This window comes from Rhododendron vialii, chromosome 5a (assembly GCF_030253575.1).
Source record: "Rhododendron vialii isolate Sample 1 chromosome 5a, ASM3025357v1".
Taxonomy (NCBI): Eukaryota; Viridiplantae; Streptophyta; class Magnoliopsida; order Ericales; family Ericaceae; genus Rhododendron; species Rhododendron vialii.
Window position 1 is genome coordinate 42,844,120 of NC_080561.1, and position 21,948 is coordinate 42,866,067.

At 39.3% G+C, this 21,948-nt stretch overlaps 1 protein-coding gene and 1 non-coding gene across 10 annotated transcripts; both read left to right on the forward strand.

Annotated features, from left to right (window-relative positions):
- The first annotated feature begins 597 nt into the window (after positions 1–597).
- Positions 598–21,641, forward strand: LOC131326183 (probable LRR receptor-like serine/threonine-protein kinase At1g06840). 9 transcript variants are annotated; one of them, XM_058358824.1, is made up of 22 exons: positions 598–890; positions 979–1,049; positions 1,408–1,516; positions 1,630–1,780; positions 1,890–1,961; positions 2,076–2,147; positions 2,423–2,566; positions 2,668–2,739; positions 2,868–2,939; positions 3,270–3,344; positions 4,947–5,015; positions 5,189–5,257; positions 5,448–5,519; positions 9,021–9,107; positions 9,216–9,284; positions 10,604–11,118; positions 12,103–12,261; positions 12,366–12,649; positions 13,414–13,465; positions 14,269–14,519; positions 15,096–15,230; positions 21,111–21,641. In XM_058358824.1, the coding sequence occupies exons 3-22, from the start codon at positions 1,420–1,422 to the stop codon at positions 21,453–21,455; spliced, it is 2,862 nt and encodes a 953-aa protein (XP_058214807.1). In that variant the 5' UTR covers positions 598–890; positions 979–1,049; positions 1,408–1,419; the 3' UTR covers positions 21,456–21,641. The 9 variants fall into 9 exon arrangements, with proteins under 9 accessions (XP_058214807.1, XP_058214809.1, XP_058214808.1 ...); XM_058358826.1 differs by having other exon boundaries at positions 598–768; positions 979–1,061; XM_058358825.1 differs by having other exon boundaries at positions 598–768.
- LOC131328123 (small nucleolar RNA snoR100) lies at positions 4,622–4,729 on the forward strand. Its single transcript, XR_009200404.1, has one exon. It is a non-coding gene; the product is annotated as a small nucleolar RNA snoR100 (small nucleolar RNA).
- Positions 21,642–21,948: the final 307 nt, after the last annotated feature.

The window sequence follows — 21,948 nt, forward strand, 5'->3', positions numbered from 1 at the left end:
TTCTTGACTCCGCATAGACAAGGTGGTGGTACTGCTCGTCTCGTGGAAGGGGAAAATGCATTTCCCAAGGATTTGGTTTTGACCAACCAACCTATCAATGTAGTCATCTTCTTGTGTAGTACGAGTATGGTATGTTTTCTCCGAGCAGGTACAGAAAGTCCACGTCCGTTTGCAATCAATCATAATCAAATTCCTCCCACTTCCACAAGAACGCATCATCTTTATTTACCGACCGCGACCTTCCGATAAAATAATACCACACCCTGTTTGCCCAACCATAGCCCACCGAGATCCTTCCGACCCCAATTCGGACAGAGGTCTGGCCCACTCGTTTCAGCCGTTGATCTTGCAAATCAACGGTTAAGATGTGCCAAGCAAAAACGACATCGTTTTTTACGGATGAGATGTGCCGAGCAAAAACGACGTCGTTTTGAAGCAAAAAGTGCTCGACACATCTCAACCTTTAATTTGTGAGATCAACGGTCGAGAAAAGTGGGATAGGCGCCTGTTCGAATTGGGGTCGGACAGGGGATCTCTCTCTACATGGATATACTATTGCTTACTGATCAACCACCCGTGACCAACACTCATTTGTCAAATGTTTTTTAGCTGGAAGAGTCACTTGTTCTTGTCACTTGACGTATGCTGTACTTCAGTTCCATCTCCACAACTCCAACTTCATTTCCGATAAACATCTCAGACCATTTTGGATTCCCACTATTCCTTACTATATATTCTTTATACTTCTATATTTGCCTCCTGTCTCTGGTGATTACTTTTTCTTTCTCTCACTATTCTTATTATTTATCAGCTCGAATCTCCATTTCCAATTGATTCCCATTGAGCTCGTGTATTGAGATGCTACAAAGCAAGCTCGTATTTTATCTTCGGTATCTTTTCAATTGCTCCTTCGAGAATTACGACTTTAGCTCTGTACCTGAATCATTTCCTTATACTCCATCGGATATGAACTTCCAGATTAATAGGAATGAAGCTTAATCGCAACAGAAGAAGGACCACCTTGCAGTACGTTTGACGCGCAATTACTGGTGAGCAAGGAGGTAAAGGGCATGAGAGAGAGAGAGTTCTCGTTATGTTCATTTTCACAAATCTAACGAACACCACAAAAATTTATGTGTGCGTATCCATATAGGAAGCGTATTTAATTTTTTCTATTCTTTTTACTGGCAGTTTATCTGTTGAAAATATAGATACGAACGATGATATATAGTTGTAGATACGTATAGGGAATCTGGTGATGGAAATTCAATACTGTTTTTTGTTTCTCTAGCTGCCTTGTATACATGACTCTCTCTCACACAAGCAATTGGATTTTGGAAAGATTGACAATTTAATTTGATTATTGACCACATGAAATTATCAACTTCAGTTTTACGTTCCTTGTAGGGCATCAGGAAGATGAGACTGAAATATTGGGAATGGATTTATGCGTTGTCGTTTTGTTGCTTCCAGTTCCAGCTAATTGCAGTTGCACAAATTACCGATCCCGCTGAAGGTGGGGACTGTCATGAGTTCTATTTGTTCTTTCTTTAAACTAGGTGTCGTCAACTGTAATCCAGTTTCAGTTCTATACGTCACAATCAGCTTATGTATCTTTCCGATTTTCAGTGTCAGCGCTAATGGCTATCAAGAGTAACTTAGTTGATCCCTTAAAGCATCTTAAGAATTGGAACAAAGGGGATCCTTGTGTATCCAACTGGACGGGAGTGTTGTGCTTTGATGCCGTGAGAACTGATGGTTACTTACATGTCCGAGAGCTGTATGTTCGTTAGAACCTCTGATGGGACAACTAATCTGTTCATTTTTGTATGGATATAGTCACTTAGGTTGTAGAAGATTCCTCATTATGTCTTCTATTTATGGTGCAGCCAGCTACTAAATATGAACCTGTCTGGAACTTTAGCACCCGAGCTTGGCCAGTTCTCTCAACTTGAAATATTGTGAGTCCTGATGTTAATGTTGTTTTACAAAGTTGTCACCAACCATGTGATTCTCTCGTCCATGCTATTCTCTCATTGATGCTAATCTATATATCTTTTTTTTCCCTTTTGAAGAGATTTCATGTGGAATGACTTGAGGGGCAGCATACCAAAGGAGATTGGAAATATTGCATCTTTGAAACTCATGTAAGTTCAATCCACATACTTGATATTCAGAGTTTTTTTTTTTTTTTCTATTGAGTTTTGAACCACAAATTAGTACTGTGTGAAATTCTTAAAACTTGTACACAACATTAGTGGACAGATGAAATTTTAGATATTTGGGAAAAAGGGGTGCATGGCAATGTTATTGGTTTTGACACAATTAATCACACTAGTGTCTTGAAAATAATGTTTGGTTTTAGATACAATTGGCTCTTACTATAGTGACTCTAACCATGTGTGTGATGTTGTTTATGCAGCCTCTTGAATGGAAATAATTTATCAGGTCCTTTACCTGCAGAGCTTGGGTATCTATCCAATTTGAATAGACTCCAAATAGATCAGAACAACATATCGGGAACAATACCGGAGTCATTTTCAAATTTGAACAGTGTTAGACATATGTGAGTGGGTTTCAAGCTAAACTTTATGAAAGCTTGACAAGGACTTTTGGTTTGATTTTTTCCTTCTTCGTTATTTATGTCCATGCATGCAACTTTTGCAGCCACTTGAACAATAACTCTCTTAGTGGTCAAATTCCTCCTCAACTTTCCAACCTATCCACTCTTCTTCACATGTGAGTTATATAGCAGATTCCTCTCTATCACTCTCTCCCCAAGTTATACTATGTTAGTGCTAATTGTTTCGTACAGAAATCTTTTGACTTCTTTTGTGGGTTTTTCATATTGCACATTGTTAAAAAAGGCTGTTGGACAATAACAACTTAACTGGATATCTTCCACCAGAGTTCTCCAACTTTCCAGAGTTACGTATACTGTAAGTTCATTCTAAGTGCCATTAGACTGGTCTTTTTCTGTTTTGATGTCTCCACTTTGGATCATCGTTACGCATTCTTTTTGGAAAATTGTCATGGATATACTTTGGCCAAACATTTACATGTCTGGCTGGAGTTTTTTCATTTTATTGCCTGCATTGAGTTAACACTTGAGATTTTTCAACCTTGCCTCTATAAGATGGGAGCTTGTGGTATCAGCTCCAATCAATGGTTTTACACATCCTTAGTTGAATTATGTGGGTTTTCCCCTTGTCCAGCAAAAGGAAAAGGGACAACTAACTCCTGTTAATATTTCTGTTTTACTCTTGCAGTCAACTTGATAACAACAATTTCAGTGGGGCTGAAATTCCAACATCTTATGGAAGCCTATCGGCACTAGTGAAGTTGTAAGTTCTATATATAGGATGTCTGTTTTTTAACTGTTTAGAATTCCATTCGGTGAAGAGAGAAACTTGCTTATAGCCATGGTATTCTTTCACATGACTCCGAAACTTTTTTTGGGTGTAACAAAACGATTCTCTCCGTTTTACACATTTTCCAGTTTATTGTATGCTATTTTTAGGGTTAATAATCAGACTCAATAGGATCTTCTCAGGTTCAAGGGTGCTTATATATTGTAAGAGTTAGTAATACAGCTCCAGATGTATGCTCTTTGGTTTCTTTTCGGTAACAAGGAACCCCTTCAAGGCAGGGCCACTTTGGTACCGACCCTGCAGGCTAAACCCGGATACTTACAACCACCCACAAGCCACATGAATCGGGTAAGCAAGCGGGAGTTGAACACATGAGCAGAGCTGCAGTAGAAATCTCCTTAAAATCCTGCGATTTTTTTCCCTCCGAAGCCCATAGATGCAAGCAGCTAAGGACAGCTTATGGACTATATGGGAGCAGGATGTTTCCACAAACCCAATCTCTTTCCCTTTCTAGAACCATCGGAAGCCTATCAACCCCATTCTTCTTAGGCGTATATGACCAACCTTCACTGGAGTAAGAGCAGCCAAAAATAGGTGGTTATGAAATTCAACAACACATCTGCAAAGTACACAAAGAGGCTCAACGTTCATTCCCCAATTGAGGAGTCTGTCTTTGGTAGACAATTTACCATGAAAAGAAAGCCATTCAACAAAAGCCCATCTAAGAATATGATGGGGGACTGACCGAAGAAAAGAATATGATGGGGAAACCAAACACTGCTATACCAAGGAATAACAGGAAACACAACCCTTAAGGCTTGCCAGGCACATTTAGCAGCATAAAGGCCATTCTGGTTAAGGGTTCCAAATTACTTTATCTTCTTGAGTAGGATCAGGTCTAAGGTAGGGAGCAGTACTTTCAATAATGTTCCTATTGATAGCATTCCTGTGCCTAGGCCAAGACCAAGCATCCTGTTGAACAACTGCTGCCACTTTAGCATGTGAAAGATTACGAAAATTTAGGCCTGCCATGTCATCATACTTATCATAAAGGGGCCCTAGAGTATGCCGGTTACCAAACGACAGAGAATTAGACTTTTTCCATTGCCACTGATGTAGGTAATACAAGGCTGAACCACTGACCTGAGCTTCAATATCTTCCCAATGGTCCAAGAGGCTTTTATTTTGATGTCTATCTTTGTGTGTAATTATATTAGAAGTGATGTCCTTAATCCGTTTCTCTGGACTATCAATGAAGGAAGCATGGTAATGTACACAGAAATTAAATTGGGTCTCCAGGCCTGCCCTCTCTGATGCTATTTGGCTTTGATTAGTGGGCATGGTCCCGCAGCAAAACAGGTATTGGGGGGCCACTGTTCAGTGGTATTCTGCGAGCAGCCACTTTGTGCATATTGCCAAAGGTTAGGTCTGTCTCCAATCCTCCCCCGCCCATTCCCTCACTGATTGGGGACAACATGGGTTCTGTTGTTGTTATTGTTGTTGTCCTTAATCCGTTTCTATATTTTCTATTAAAGAAGCTGTGCTTACACTATTTATTTTGCTCTTTCTTGGCAGAAGTCTAAGAAATTGCAGCTTGGAAGGAGCTGTTCCTGATCTCAGCGGGATAGCAAACCTTAGCTATTTGTAAGTTGGAGCATTTATCAAGTTCACTAGGTTTTTTTAACGTTAATTTTCTCTAGGAACCATTTGCTTGCATAGATTAAGAAAAAAGACACAGCTTACGTCGTCAATTTAGTGTATTTATTCCCTTCCTGCTTTTTGGCTGATATCTCCTACTAACAGTACTACTATTACAGAGATCTCAGTCAGAATCAGCTCTCAGGATACATACCGTCAAATCCACTTTCTCCAAGTATGACAACAATGTATGTAAATGGACAGTTTGTACAGACTAGTTGCATACGTGTAGAAATTGCTCTATATGTGTTTGGTGCTTTGTCATCTCATTTTATTGCAAGTTAATAGACAAAGCTGCATTTATTTTAATATTCATAGTACTATAATAGTCAACTTGAGTGCGACGTGATGAAGAGTTTTTACTAATTTCTTGTGCAGTGAACTGTCAAATAACCAACTTAATGGATCGATCCCAGATAGTTACTCAGATCTCCCTTCTCTGCAGAAATTGTGAGTGTCATCATTCTTCTGGCTATTTTGTCTCTTTTTACAAAAAAAAATTTGTATTGGATAACCGTCTTTGAGATACTCACATAAGGGTCCGGCAATGGTACACACCCCCTTTTTTGGACGTACCATATGCAATTTTTTTTTAGCCTTTGGATGACAGCAATTCCATCCCAACCCTTGAATAAATAAAATAACTAAAAGATTTTTATTGGGCTACCTAAGTAACCGGTCACTGTAAAATCTCTCCCTCTATTCTCTCTTTCTTGCACGAAAAATTATTCAGTAGTCCCGGACTACCATCTCACCCATCCCATGTGGTTCTCCCTAACAATCACATGCTGCCACCTAAGCTAGATGTCAGAGGGCGTGCATGCCAAATAAAACTAACAGAAATTCCTAACCAACCCCGTTAACCTTGCCCCAAATCCCAATACGTATCCCTGAAAATTTCACAGACCGCCTAATCAAAACGTTTTCAATAAAAAAAATCTTTGTGAAATTTATAACAAGCTTCATGACAATCAATTCTCAAATTGATTATTAATATGTATAATACGCTAATCGATTTTTGAATTGATTGCAGGATAAGAGTTGATCAATTGTAGAATCGATGGTTGTTTGGTCTAATAAGCCAAATGGCTTATTTTTCTGTCCTTATTCAAAAAAATTGCATTTGTTAGTTTTTCGTCAAAATTTTTGTGGATTATTGCTTCGTCATGCCGAGAGGAATCGAAAAAGTAAAAAACTACAATCAAAATCTATATTTTTTTGAATAAAGACAAAAAATTGGCTTATTGGCTTATTTTTGTCTTTATTCAAAAAAATTAGGTTTCGGTGGTAATTTTTTACTCTTTAGATCCTCTCGTCATGGCGAGCAATAATTCACAAAAAATTGACGGAGAGCTAAAAAATGCGAAAAAAAATTAAATAAGGACAAAAAAAGAAGACATTTGGCTTATTAGGCCAAACAACTCCGTTTGAATATCACAACAATCGATTCTTTTTGCCGATAAAAAAAACAATCGATTCTCAAATTAATTATTAATATGTAGAAGACAGGCTAATCGATTTTAGAATTGATTGCAGGACAATAATTAACCGATTGTAGAATCGATTTAGTTTGAATTATTGGTCACAGACTAAGTTATTACTTATAACATATATTTATAGTTGCTTGTGGCTAGTATTATGAGACCTAGTAGCTAGCCACAAATTTAGAGCTTATGATTTACTGTTTATGAGGTGAGTCCCGGATATGCGTATGGTCCCGCCTCATGCGAGAGGAGTGTTACAAATAACCGTGAATCAGAAAATTTTTCCTTCTCCCAACAAAATCTACTTCTCGGAAATTTTCATTTTAAGAATAAGCTTCAAACATAGTCCATCTAACCAAGTTCATAAAATGGTCTAACACAACAAATGTTACCAAATCTGTGTAATTCCGTTAGTTGCATTTAGGGATAGCATCAGAGATATTAAGAATGTATAATCATATGGGATTCCAACTCAAATTCAATTTTCTGAACGTCCACTCACTCAAAAGTGACACCCTTATCGCACTTGTTTCTTTAGCTGATCAAGAAAAATAGAAAAGCAAAATAGTTCCAAGATTACGTATAACCAAGTTAGGAGTAGAGTTTGAAGGCTTCAACAAAAAACATACAATCTTCAATCCCAAACAGATCATGAAACTTCAAATCATCTAAACCAATAGCTCAAGTGGTATTGAACAACAATTTTGTTCTCTTACCTAGTAGTTAAAAAGAAAAAGAATTAGCCACGATGAATTACTATTGGCCGCAAAGAATTACTCCTGGCCATGAAGAATTACTCTTGGCTGCAAGGAATTATTCTTGGCCGCAAAGAATTACTCTTGGCCGCGAAGAATGAATTACTCCTGGCCGCGAAGAATTACTCATGGCCGCGAAGAATTACTCTTAGCCGCGATAAATTACTCTCGGCCGCAAAGAATGACTTATGGTCTCGCAATTCTTCACGGCCAAGAGTAATTATTGGCGGTCAAGAGTAATTTTTTGTGGCCAAGAGTAATTCTTCACGGGCAGGAGTGATTTTTTGAGCCAATAGTAATTCTTCGCGGCCAAGAGTAATTCTTTGCTGACAAGAGTAATTCTTCACGGCCAGAAGTCGTTCTTGTGAACTTCTAATCTTAACCATTGGCTTCAATGGTAGAGATGGAGTGTCTTTTTTTTTGTGTCCCCGGAACGCTCGCGCTCTCTCTCTCTCTCTCTCTCTCTCTCTCTCTCTATATATATATATATATATATACGGGACGGTTCAAATTAGCACAAAATCTGGAAAGTTTTGGTATTCTTCTCTCTTTTCTTTTTTTGAAAAATCACACACATTAATGTACTGAGTAAATAAACCCACATGGCAATTGTGTAATACTCCCTCCGTCCCGATTTATTTGTCCACTTTTTGACTTTTAAGTGTCTTAAAATGTTTGTCCATTTGACTTCTAAGTGAATCAATTTTCCCTTTTTGCCCTTTCTTTAGTGGAATAAACTTTTTTTAAAAAGTTGATGGTAAATTTGGAAAGTTATATCTTTTTAGGTGTAATCATTGTGTTCCCTAAAAAAGTTAGATTTTCGAGGTTGGACAAATAAATTGGGATGGAGGGAGTATGTGCAAATAGCTGCAAAAAGTGTGAGTACTTTACTGAAATGAGGAGAATGAGCTTAAACCATTGGATCAAAGTAATCATCCATTGCAACAACTTGTTTTTTGTTAAGTCTGGATGGGACCTACACCTTTGTGTTATGCAGTATAGAAATTAAGTTGAATAAGGAAATTAACTCCAATGCGGAAACATAGGTACATGTATATTTTCATTGGCGTTCAAGTTTCAACCTTATGATGGCAAAGATGGAACTATGACTTAGAATCAAGATGCAACAAAATCAATACATTTGCTGCCACCAACGTATTGCAATGAATCAAATCAACAAATACATAACTAATCAGTTTTTTCCCCTCAATCATTCAACCAACTAAACAATTAGCAATCTGAACACAGTTCAAAAAATGACAGGGTCCACATAGAAGGAGAGAGAGCGCTAAACGTGTGTGAGAGAGAGAAAGCAGTTTTGAATTCAAAATTGGAATCCATTTTAGAATTGACGTGTGAGAGAGAAAGAGACAACCCTAGATCACGATAATTGTTTTTGATTGATAACTGTTAGGAAAATTCGAAAAGAAGGAATCAGAATAAGATTAGGAACATCAATTTTAGTTTTTCTTTCATCCTTCTTCTAAATATTCATTCTTTCCAAATATATTTCTAGTCTTACTACCCGTAAATCTCAGCCATGGAAAAAATATGTACAAATCCGAGGGTCCAAAATATGGAGAATTCAAAAACCGCTGCTCCATATTATATAGATAGATATGTGCAGTTTAAAATCGATGATAAATATTTAGCCTTTTCAAATGCTCTTCCATGCATACTTTGGAATGGGCATGAATGATTGTTTATTACAGGTCACTCAAAAATAACAATTTGACTGGTTCTGTTGCTGCTAAAATTTGGCAGAACAAGTCCTTCGGTGCAAAGGCTCAACTTTTACTGTAAGAGCTTGCAGCATAGAACTTGTGTTTCCATTTGCAGTAAACAAGTGTTTACTTATATTCCTTTGGCTCTATTTGAAAGCTGTGACTTGCTACTTCACAATGCAGTGATCTTCAGAACAATTCACTTTCAAACATTACAGGAAATCTCAATCCTCTGGAAAATGTTATCCTCAGGTGCGTTTCTTTTTAAAGTGTTACACACAATGTCCAATGATACTGCATGGTGTGTAGATTTAATGGTTACACAGCCTTGGGTAGAACTCAACCCCAAAAGCTAGCTGTTGAAGCGAGGGTGCCCTCACGCATATATTCATCATATTACTTTGGTACGCAGGCGATGTGGGACTTCGCTTCACATCAGTAACATAGATTTGATTGAACATGATATGCTCTGCCAATAAAGTTCAAATGGTGCATATGTTGTGTGCTATATGATATAGAATGTGAGGATGAACTTGTTGCATGAGCCCCTCAATTATCAAAGATGGTAGTTGTTCCCTTGCTGTGGCCATTTTTCTGTGTGAAAGAATCACTCTTTCAGAAATTTTATCCGTGGTTGTGTCGCATAATTCTCATCATGTAGTTGTAGTCCAGTTACAGTTTCACTCCAGAAAGAAATCAAGTTGTCATATGCTCCATATTTCTGGTAGTGTTTCAATATGATTGCTTCTTAGCAGAGAACGACTGATGGAAGACCATTTCTTCTTGATACATGCAATATAGAATTACTAAGACAGTTTGTATGTGTAAATCAATCACACTTGACGAGTTTCATCTTGTTGTTTAGCCCAGAAGAGAAGAATGAGTGAATTGTGCAAAAGGATCTAATCAGAATATGAAAAGTCCATTTCTTATGCCCCATGAAATGAGAAAATGAAACTCCGCCTGGTTCGTGCTTAGAGATGAGAATGTTGAGGTGGATGTGTGGTAAGATTTGACGAGATAGGATTAGAAATGAAACGGTTCTTGAGATGGTAGGTGTAGCACCTATAGAGGAGAAGTTGAGGGAAAATAGGCTAAGGTGGTTTGGACATGTCTACCGTAGACCGGGAGATGCAGTAGTTAAGATAGCGGATAGGATAGCTTTGGGTAGCAATGCTACGGGGAGGGGTAGACCTAAATTGACATTAGATGTTGTTGTGCGCAAAGATATGAGTATAATGAGTTTGTGTGAACAAGTGGCCCTTGACAGATCTCTATGGAGGAAAATGATTCATGTAGCCAATCCCAAGTGATTGGGACATAAGGCTTGGTTTGGTTTGGTATGAAATGAGACAATGAGAGGGGGAAAAGATGGAGGCAACATTCGACTCTTTATGGCAATCAAAGTTTCGTTGATATAGTGTACCTTGGCATTCATAAACTCCATCCCCAAGTCTTTCCTTATTTAAGAGGATAATATCGTAGTAATTGTGGGTATGTCTTTGGTAAGTAGTTTTTAGTCCGTTTTGTTGTGCCTCTGTGTGCTTAACATTTTATCAGCTGTTCTTCAGGCTGCAAGGCAATCCTATCTGCAGCACTTCAAATATAAGAAACAAAGACCAAATCTGTGGACCTGAAGCTGGAGGGGACGATATTGCTCAAAAGTCAACAAATTCAACCATGATTTGTCCTATTCATGCATGTCCTATTGATAATAACTTTGAATATGTCCCAGCATCTCCACTGCCATGCTTTTGTGCATCACCCCTTAGGATTGGGTATCGGCTGAAGAGTCCAAGTTTCTCTTATTTCGCCCCATATGTATATCAATTTGAGATGTACTTGACACGTTCTCTTAACTTGGACCTTTATCAACTTTCCATTGAATCCTTTGTCTGGGAAAAAGGACCTCGTCTTGGAATGTATTTGAAGCTTTTCCCTCTGGAAAGGAATCTTCACTCAAGTATATTCAACACAACTGAGATTATAAGAATTAGAGACATATTCACATCTTGGAAATTTCCTGGAAGTGACTTGTTTGGCCCTTATGAGCTTCTCAACTTCACTCTTGGACCCTACTCATTTGGTAAGCACTCCAGCTGAGAACTTTTTTGTGATTGAATTTAAGTATCAAGGACCCCCATTTTTTAGAATCCTATTCCAATATCTTTTTTGTGGTTAATTGAAGTTTCAAGAAACCATTGATTTTGAAAACCAATTTTGTCTGTGGACTTCGGAAGAGGATTCTGGCAGCCACCCCAAGTAGTTCGATTTATGGCTCGTCTGAGTTGTGCTTGCTTATATTTATGTACAGACATTAATTACACTGGGAAGGTACCATATTCTCGTATTTTTTTCATGTAGTACTGACTTGAATTTAAGACCTAATGCTTTTGGGAGCAAAATGAATGTTGTTTTGCTTCCAAGGCAAAAGGGGAAACCTTTGTAGTTGTATCTAGGCGTGACTGATACATCTAATATATTACTGAAAGCTGGCTACATGCGCATTGATTCCAAAAGGATAATTTGGACAGCAATAAGAGCTTGCTAACTAGCTGACATTGCCTTCCCGAAGTGGAAATTGTGTGGATTAGTGAAATTAAGCACATTATAAAAAGTAAAAAGAAAAAGGAATGGCATGCAACGGACCTAAATCATTTGCTCAAGTGACTAGGTCGTACTTTGACTACACAGATGGGGCTGCATTACTGCAGATTTTTCATGCAAGTTGAGATTTAAGAGGGCTCAGGGACCCAAATATAGGCTCTAAGAAAACATATCAGCCAAATGCATATGGTATGTGCTTGGTTTTGCAAGGGGATTGCTTGACTAAACTGGATGACTTGTATCTTTGAGAATCGAAACTGGACATATGCTTATTCTTTTCTAGCCATCTGAATTTCATGTCTTTCACGGAATGTTCCTACAGGCACTCTTGAACTAAAGAAAAACTAGGCAGAATGTTTGAGTAGGTGTGTTTAATTTTTATTTTTTTTTTGGGTAATGAGTAGGTGTAGGTGTGTTTTTTTGAATTGTAAATTTTCCCTTACCTGAATTTTATTGTTTGTAGTGAACCACGAGACTCAAGTGAAAAACATAAGTAAGGGGATTTTAATAGCTATTGTCTTACCAGCCATTGCCGTTGCTGCTACTATATCTGCATTACTCACATTGTTTATTGCTAGAAGAAAGGCTAGGAACCGGCATACCCTTTCAAGAAAGCATTTTTGTAAGTTGTTTTATGTTAATATTGATGCTTATCTTTGCAATAGCTCCTTATCATCTGGAAGAATTCAAAGAAAGGAAACATGAAATCCATTCTAATCTTTGCAGCCTCAAAGTTGTATATAAAAATTGATGGTGTTAAAAGCTTCAGTTTTAGAGAAATGGAGTTGGCAACTGACCATTTTGATAGCTCAACTCAAGTTGGCCAAGGAGGTTATGGGAACGTTTATAGAGGAATTTTAGCTGATGACACAATTGTCGCCATAAAAAGGGCAAAAGAAGGATCTTTGCAGGGCCAGAAGGAATTCTTGACAGAGATAGAAATGTTGTCAAGGTTACATCATCGAAATCTAGTTTCATTGGTTGGATACTGTGATGAAGAAGGCGAGCAGGTATATTTGGTTGGTTAGCACACCCGAACATTGTTCTTTCTTTTCCTTCCTTTTTCTTTTGGAACTTTTTGGAGATCATTCCGTGCCAAAGATCAGTGTTTGGTGGTCTGCCTAACATTTCAGTATTCCACTCCTTAAAAATTGATTCAAGATGGAACTGATGTTCACTTGATATGATGCCTGAACTCGTTTTTTTTCTATTCCTTCTATCATTCTTTTAATTTAACTGGATCAAATTTCTAGTTCTGTTTCATACTCTTGCTTATGCTCATCATGGAAGGCTCTGAAATTTAAATCTCTCTAATATCTTTCTTACTCACATATATTGGAACTAAACCATGCTCTAGTTAAGTAGTTTGTTCTGTTATAGCTGTACCATCAGCAAACAGATAAAGATTGTCTTAGTGGGAGTTGCCAAGTTTATTAGGAGAAAATATTAGTTTCATAAACTGGAACATAGTCACCCATTGCAACACGGAACATTGCAATTTACAAGATTACTAGTTGACAATTGTCTCTAGGAATGAATTGATTCCTCGAAAAAAGAATTTCCTTTTGTACTTCTACCCAATACATGCTAGAGTTAGTTGACAATATGCTAGAGTTTTGTTTAATGGGGAAGATAACCTTTCCCTGTATACTTGATACCTTTTAGTTTTGAAAAACATAGTTTTTCATGCTTACTTGAAAACTTAAGATGTGGATGCTTCTGTTGTCCAATGTTGAAATTTATTCATGTAATTACATTCTTGGTGCATTTGCAGATGCTGGTTTATGAGTTCATGACTAATGGCAGCTTGCAAGACTGGCTTTCTGGTAATGAAGTTTGTCATAATTATAAGTTATAACTTACAATTCTGTTCTCCGGTAGGATTTTTGTGCTTGGATAGGTCCTTCTTTCCTTTTCTCTTTTATTCTTTATTGCTCCCCCTTTCTGTTATTACTTCCCTTTCAGTGCTGAAGTTCACGGTACTGTTCTAAAAAGTTTTCGGTTCTACGTAATAAAAATGAAGTTTTTCATAATTATAATTTATAACTTACAATTCTGTTCTCCGGTAAGATTTTTGTGCTTGGATAGGTCCTTCTTTCCTTTTCTCTTTTATTCTTTATTGCTCCCCCTTTCTGTTATTACTTCCCTTTCAGTGCTGAAGTTCACGGTACTGTTCTAAAAAGTTTTCGGTTCTACGTAATAAAAAATTGAATGGTAGAGTATATCTTTTTTTACTAGGACCTTAACGCTATTTTGGGTGTACATGAAAATAAACCTTTAATGTCTTTTTCCTTTCTGATTTGCATCAATTGGTAGATGCTTAAGTGGCTAATCGATCTAGGAATTCAGCTGAATGTTAGCTAAAGATGACAAATATTGACTACCTAATATTAAAGGGTAGGTGTTGAATGTAACATCAAAATAAGACCGATTACCCTGCCTGTTGTTGCCTGTGATGATTGCAGTTTTCTTTGACAGGTGAGTTATCCAGATGTCACCCATCTGAAATGCACTAAGTTTTACTCATCTGAATTGCACAAACATTTTGGTGACTTCAAATCTGGTGGTTTTACATCTTTGTTTAAGTGTTCTTCCTAAGCTCTAATTGATGGCTTCTGAAATTTGACAGCTAAATCAAAGGGAACACTGAATTTTGGCGTGAGGTTGCAAGTTGCATTGGGTTCAGCAAAGGGAATCCTTTATCTCCACACTGAAGTTCATCCCCCAATATTCCACCGAGATATCAAGGCCAGCAACATATTGCTGGACTCTAAACTTACTGCTAAAGTCTCCGATTTTGGTCTTTCGCAGCTTGCACCAGTTATGGATGATGAAGGGACTGAACCTGTTAATGTATCCACAATTGTGAAGGGAACACCAGTAAGTCTGACACTGCTAGCTATATTTGATAATATTAAGAAACTGTGCCAGAAATTGTTTTCTGAGACACTAGTATTTCTGAATGTATACATTTTTTCCTTTTTCCTTTTTTTTTTTTGTTTTCCTTTTTATAAGGTTTTGGTAAATATCTATCCAAATACTAAAAGATAATGGGGACTTTCCCTGCGTTCCCATAAAGCTTTGAAGTTATGAAAGATCCCCAGTTTCGGTTTATTTTTAGGCTATCCATTGTCTCAAAAACTTCTACATTCAGGAAATGTACCCCAACAATGTATATCAAACTATCTAACAGCCCCTATGTCGTGAGATCCCGTCTAGCATTTGGATGGACAGGCATATTGAATTGGACGATGTGCACTTACACAAGTAGAACAAAGTCACATGCAAGTTTATTTGTTTGTTTAAATATATGCATCCATGAAACGACATCATATACAGAATGAAGGTCATATAATTGGGACAACTTACGTATGCAAGATCTAACTTTTCCAGAACTGTGAAGGCTCAATTGTTTTGATTCTCTATAAATTTGGTTATTGCATGATGTGCCTGCAGGGTTACCTTGATCCTGAATACCTCTTGACCCGTAAAGTGACAGACAAAAGTGATGTTTATAGCCTTGGTGTTGTATTTCTGGAGATCTTGACTGGAATGCGACCAATATCACATGGAAAAAACATTGTCCGAGAGGTACTTAGTCTGCCTTTGTCATTTATTATTGGTACGTTGAAATCTCATTGAAGAAACATAAGACAACTGTCTAGATAGGCATATCTTTCAAAAATAGGATCACGTTAATGCAAGGTCTTTACCAATTAGTATTACAGGGCAGAATGTTAAGTGAAGAAGCCTTAACAGCTCCGGATTGAAGTCTGACATCAAAACTGACCTCGGAAGAACATTACTCTGGTTCTACCATCTTTGGATCCCTTCGAGTCTATAGTCTCTTTCCCACCATGGATAGACACAATGGGAAGCAAGCAATTCTCCCTATCCAATTTTGGAAATACTTGCCAATCCAACAGAGTTGTGAAGGGTAGGCCAGTAGAGTTGCCAATTCTCACCTTTTTCCTTCTAGTTCTCCAGGACCGTCATCAAACTTTGTTGCATTTCCAAACCTTCTCAGGCTAATTGTTGCATTTCCAAACCTTCTCAGGCTAATTGCGAACTTTGAGGCCTCAGTTCTGTTATGGATCTTACTAGTGTCAAGTATACCAGTCCATCCTTCTCTCATGGAAGTTAATGATTTCCAGAATTTAATAAGAAAAGTGTATAGGGTGTAGAATTAACCCTAACACAAGAGAGAGCTTTTATTTATATTACTTAGTGACTTGTTACATAACTCCAACTATCCGATGTGGGACAAAGACCAACTATTCTAACACTCCCCCTCAAGCTGGAGAATAAATATCACAGAACCCCAGCTTGTTACATAATAACTCTAAACGTGGTTTAAATAACGGTTTGGTGAAGATATTTGCCAACTGAGCTCCTGTAGACACAAAAGGGGTAGCCAACACACCACTATCTATTTTTTCCCGAACAATATGACAATCTACTTCGATATGTTTGGTTCTCTCATGAAATACCGGATTCGAAGCGATATGTATTGCTACCTGATTATCACAATACATAGGAATAGGTAACTGTATGCCAAACTCCAACTCCTCGAGCAAAGCTCTCAACCATACAATCTCGCACGTAGTATGAGCCATGGCACGATATTCTGCTTCGCCACTGGATCGAGCAACAACAGTCTGTTTCTTGCTCTTCTAGGTGACTAGGTTTCCACCAACAAAAGTACAGTATCCAGTTGTTGACCGTCTATCAGATGGTGATCCTGCCCAATCAGCATCGGTAAAGGCCTCAACACGCAAATGGCCATTTGAACTATAGAATAGATCATGTCCAGGATTAGCCTTGAGATACTTCACAACACGAAGACAAGCTCCCCAATGGGGAAGACGTGGGGCTGACATGAATTGACTTATCATACTAACAGCAAATGAGAAATCAAGCCGTGTAATGGTGAGATAATTCAATTTGCCAACTAAGTGACGATAACGGTCTGGATGGGGAAATATCCCCCCTGATCGACACACAGTTTGACGTTGGATCCATAGGAGTCGCCACAGGTTTTGTTCCCAATAAACCAGTCTCCTCTAGAATATCTAGCGGATACTTTCTTTGGGATGGACTAATCCCCTCCTTAGATCTTGCTACCTCAATACCCAAGAAATATCGCAGCTTACCCAAATCTTTGGTGTGAAACTGACGTTGTAGAAAGTGTTTTAGCTCATCAATACCTTTCTGATCATCCCCAGTAATAATGATATCATCCACATACACAATCAACATTACTTTTCCCCGATCGGACTGAATGGAAAAGACAGAATGATCAGAATGAGAGCGACGCATACCAAACTGCAACACAGCGTCACTAAACCTACCAAACCAAGCTCGAGGTGATTGCTTAAGACCATAAAGAGCTTTGCGAAGGCAACACACCTGAGAACGCTCCCCCTGAGCAACAAACCCAGGAGGTTGTTCCATATACACCTCCTCGAGTAGATCACCGTGTAGAAACACATTCTTGACATCCAACTGAAATAAGGGCCAACCAAGATTGGCAGCCATAGAAATAAGAACTCGAACAGAGGCAATTTTGGCAACCGGAGAGAAAGTCTCCGCATAATCAACTCCATATGTCTGAGTATAGCCTTTGGCCACAAGACGGGCCTTGTACCGTTCAAGCCATCTGGATTATACTTGATTGTAAATACCCATCGACATCCAACGGTAGACTTCCCTGGCGGAAGAGGAACCAACGCCCAAGTGCCATTGTCATGAAGAGCAGACATCTTAGCCTCCATAGCTGTCCGCCACTCAGAAACAGATAAGGCCTCTTGAACATTGTTAGGAACAGAAATGGAAGAAACAGAAGTAGTAAAAGCACGAAGAGATGGAGACAGATGATCATAGGAAACAAACCGAGCAATAGGATGAAACGTGCAAGACCGAATACCTTTGCGAAGAGCGATAGGAGGTGATGGTGGTAGTGGTGGTGATGGAGGAACCGGATCTGGGGACGAAGGAGGCGCAGAGGTAGGCGCCGGTGGGGCTGCTAATACATGTCGCCGACGAACATATACCTGCATGGGTGACACAGGAATAGGAGGAACATCTATAGGAATAACATACTCAGATTCAAAAAGGACATACTCAGACTCAAGTGTACCCGAGAAGAAGGGCAATGACTCATTAAATGTGACATCAGCATACACAAAGTGACGACGAAGAGAGGGTGAGTAACACTTATACCTTTTTTAAGTGCGTGAATAACCAAGAAAGACACACCGGATGGACCGGGGGTCAAGTTTGCCCCGATCAGGATAGAGTGCATGAACATAACATGTGCACCCGAATACCCGAGGGGGTAATGAGTGGAGAGGATGATCAGGAAATAAAATTGTGTGAGGTATCTGACCACCAAGAACAGTGGAGGGCATACGGTTAATCAAGTAACATGCTGTAAGAACAGCATCACTCCAATAAGATTTAGGGACTTGCATCTGTATTAACATGGCACGCATAACCTCAGATATGTGCCTGATCTTACGTTCAGCAACCCCATTTTGTTGTGGAGTCCGAGCGCAAGAAGACTGGTGAAGTATTCCGTGATCATCAAAAAAGCGAGAAAGAGCATTATGAAAATATTCACGTGCATTATCTGAACGAAGTATACGAATGCAAGTATCAAACTGAGTCTTTATTTTCGGTATAAAATGACTTAAAAACAGAAGACATCTGATCTTGTTTTCATAAGATAAAGATATGTAATACGAGAGAAATCGTCTACAAAAATAACATAATATTGAAAACCAGCGATAGTGGGAACATGAATAGGACCCCAAATATCCGAATGTATTAACTGAAAAGGACGCGACACACGAAGCTCAATCCTAGGATAAAAGGATACTCGACGGTGTTTACTGAACTCACAGACCTCACATTGCAAATCTTTAATATTGCTACATGATGGAACTAGACACTTCAAATTTGAAAGAGAAGGGTGACCCAGACGACAATGTTGTTGATATGGTGATACTGATGACCGAAGGGCAGCAGACGCAGGATAGATGTCATTGGCAAAGTAATATAGGCCGCCACATTCAGTACCCCCACCAATCTTCCTCTCCGTCTTCAGATCCTGAAACACACAACCATGACGAAGAAATGTGACGGAACAGTTTAAGAACTTTGTAAGTTTACTAACCGACATAAGATTAAATGGAAAACTAGGAACATGTAACACAGAGTCCAAAATAAGAGATGAAGTGACAGGAACAGAACCTAAACCGGTAAGTTCTGTGGTAGAACCATCTGCTAAGGTAACATGAGATGGTTTACCAATAGACTGACGACGAGAAAACAGAGTAGAAGTACCAGTCATATGATCAGAGGCACCAGAATCAATAACCCAAGGAGTAAAAGTGGAGGAAGATGCAACACAAGCAACGGATGGACCTTTCTGAGCAAGCGTAGCAGTGGAGGAAGAACCCGCGGCTTAAGACTGAAATGACACAAGGCGCCGGTACTCCGGGCAAAGATAGTCACCACATTGTCGGCAGAAGAATGAGTAAGCTGTCCAGCAGCATCCTGAGAGATAGCAATCTGATGAGCCTGAGGGAAACCATGAAGATCATAACAGAAAGAACTTCACTGTATGATTGGTTCCCCGACAATGAGTACAAAACCTGGAATCTCGGCCGCGACCACGGCCACCCCCCCCCCCCCCCGAATATGCGACCTCCACGAGTACCAAAACTAGAGTCACGACCAAAACCACGACCACTGTCTCCAGAATCACAACCACGACCACCGAACCCAGAATCACGGCCACGACTGAAAGAAGGGCCATAACCACCAAATACAGCGGAAGCTAATGCTGAACGATCAAGAGGTGGCACAGGCACAGATACAGAAGACTGACGTATTCGACTAAAAACCTCGCTGAGAGAAGGTAAATCTCAAGATCCCAAAAGCTGATTACTGACAGGACCATAAGTAGTCGGTGATACACCAGATATGAATCGAGTCACCTGCATACGCTCACGTTGGCGCCGCATAACCTGAACATCAGTAGAAATAGGCTCATAGATATTGATCTCCTCACAGATACCACGAAACTTGGCATAATAAGACTCTAAGGATAAATCACCTTGTGATATAGAAAAGAAGGACTGATGAAGATCATATGTGCGACGGAGATTGTTAACACCAGAATACAGCTCCTGAGCCTGTGTCCATACTTGTTTGGCTCTAGGTAAGAAGAACATTGTACTAGAAATATGGTCTTCCATACTATTCCATAACTCAGATCGAATCCGGGCATCCTCGGACACCCACGCCCCATATGTGGCAGCAGTCGCTGAAGGAGGGTCATCTGTCAAAAAATGATACAATGTCTCACCCAGATAATAGACCTTAACTGCTTTAACCCAAACAACATAATTTTTGCCATTCAAAAGTGTAGAGGTAATAGACAGCATTTCCCGAAACCAAGAAGAACGAGCAGAACTACCAGTAATAGCGGAAGAAGAAGCAAACTTAGTCTCCTCTACAGACATTGTACCGTACAAAATAGAGGCAACAAAAATAAAGAACGACCAAGCCTTAACCAACGAAACACCAACCAGAACAACTAATTACCAACCAATAATGAACCACGGAGTAATCATGCATCAACCAACCACAGCTTATTGCACCACAACTGTGAATATCCAACTAACTGTAACTAGGTTGGACATAATAATCAAGTATACCAACTCCATAAATGAAATAAAACCACCAATAACTAAGATAGATAAACCAAACACTGTCCAACCCAGATAAACGAGACAAACAAATGCTGAAATGCCCAACTTACATCAACATGGAGTAGAAGTCAAACTAGACGAGCAGAATTGCTCAGAGGACACCAAAATCAAAGATCTATCAACAACAGAACCCGAAATCAGCAGCCAGGAGAGTCGCCGGAGACTGGCGAGGGTCGCCGGAGGCTGGGCGACGGTCGGCAATGGTCGCCAGTCGCTGGGTGCTGAGCAGGTTCGCTGGGTGCAGAAAGAAGAGTGTCGGGGGTTGGGTTTACAGTGGTGGGGTGATGACGTCAGTAGATTAGGGATAGGAGTGTTGGGGGGTAGGGTTAGGCTCTGATACCATGTTGTTTAGAATGAGAGAGAATAAGAAAAGTATATAGGGTGTAGAATTAACCCTAACACAAGAGAGAGCTTTTATTTATATTACTTAGTGACTTGTTACATAACTCCAACTATCCGATGTGGTACAAAGACCAACTATTCTAACATTCACCATTGTTCAAACAGAAAAATTCATACTGAAAATGAAAAACAGGCTGCCCGGGATAGTATTATGATTTACATCAGTTCTAGCTCTGCTAAATGTGCCTTTGCAGTAATTGGGTTTCTTGACATGGTGACGTACTTTGAGGGTTTCACGAGGGAAAGGATGAGGACCAAGGATTAGCACCTGACAACTTTTGACTTGCAGGTGAATTTGGCTCATGAATCAGGCACGATGTTCGCGGTTATAGACAGCAGAATGGGTTCCTACCCTTCAGAATGCGTGGAGAGGTTTGTAGCTTTGGCACTCAGGTGCTGCCAGGACAAGCCAGAACAACGGCCTTCAATGTTGGATGTGGTGAGGGAGCTGGAAAACATTCTCCGAATGATGCCAGAAACCGGCCTAGACTTGTCAGTATCTGAATCCAGTTATTTTGGTGAATCAACTCCCTCATCTTCGCTGGCCTTTGTAAGCAGGGATCCGGTTTCGTCTTCAAATATGTTGGGGAGTGATCTAGTCAGTGGTTCCATTCCCTCCATAATACCTCGCTGACATCCTGGAATTAGAAACCCTTGTAATTTGATGTACAGTGCTAAAAGATGGTGTAAAAATTGATGTGCTTCCTAGAATTGTTGTTCTTTATATGATCTAAATTGTATATACGCTTGGAAAGATAAAAGCTGATCCTTGTACGTACCATTCAGTGGGCTTATGGTTCTACTAGTTGAGATTCGTGCATACACAATGTAGTAGTGAGTGAGTATAGACTCAATTTATCTCGACTAGAAATCGTCATTATGCAGATGCGCATGATTAACCAAATAATGCACCATTAAAACTAATTAATGACGGGAAATATACGGAAGGAAGGAAGGAAACAAAACAAATTAACCACACATAAAGGGCATTAGCGGATGATGATCGGTCAAGGGTCCATTTGCTAGGGACGAAGGGAAGGTGTGCAGGGATGGTCGTGAACTTTTTGATAACCACTACAGAAATTCAAAGAAATTTTTCATAATGTAAGGATTATGAACACTCTCAA

Bases quoted from the DNA above. Each gene is read 5' to 3' on its own strand.
- LOC131326183 (XM_058358823.1), top strand. From the start codon at position 1,420: ATGAGACTGAAATATTGGGAATGGATTTATGCGTTGTCGTTTTGTTGC. The intron at 1,781-1,889 runs GTATGTTCGTTA...TTTATGGTGCAG, and splicing joins TACTTACATGTCCGAGAGCT to CCAGCTACTAAATATGAACC. The intron at 1,962-2,075 runs GTGAGTCCTGAT...TCCCTTTTGAAG, and splicing joins TTCTCTCAACTTGAAATATT to AGATTTCATGTGGAATGACT.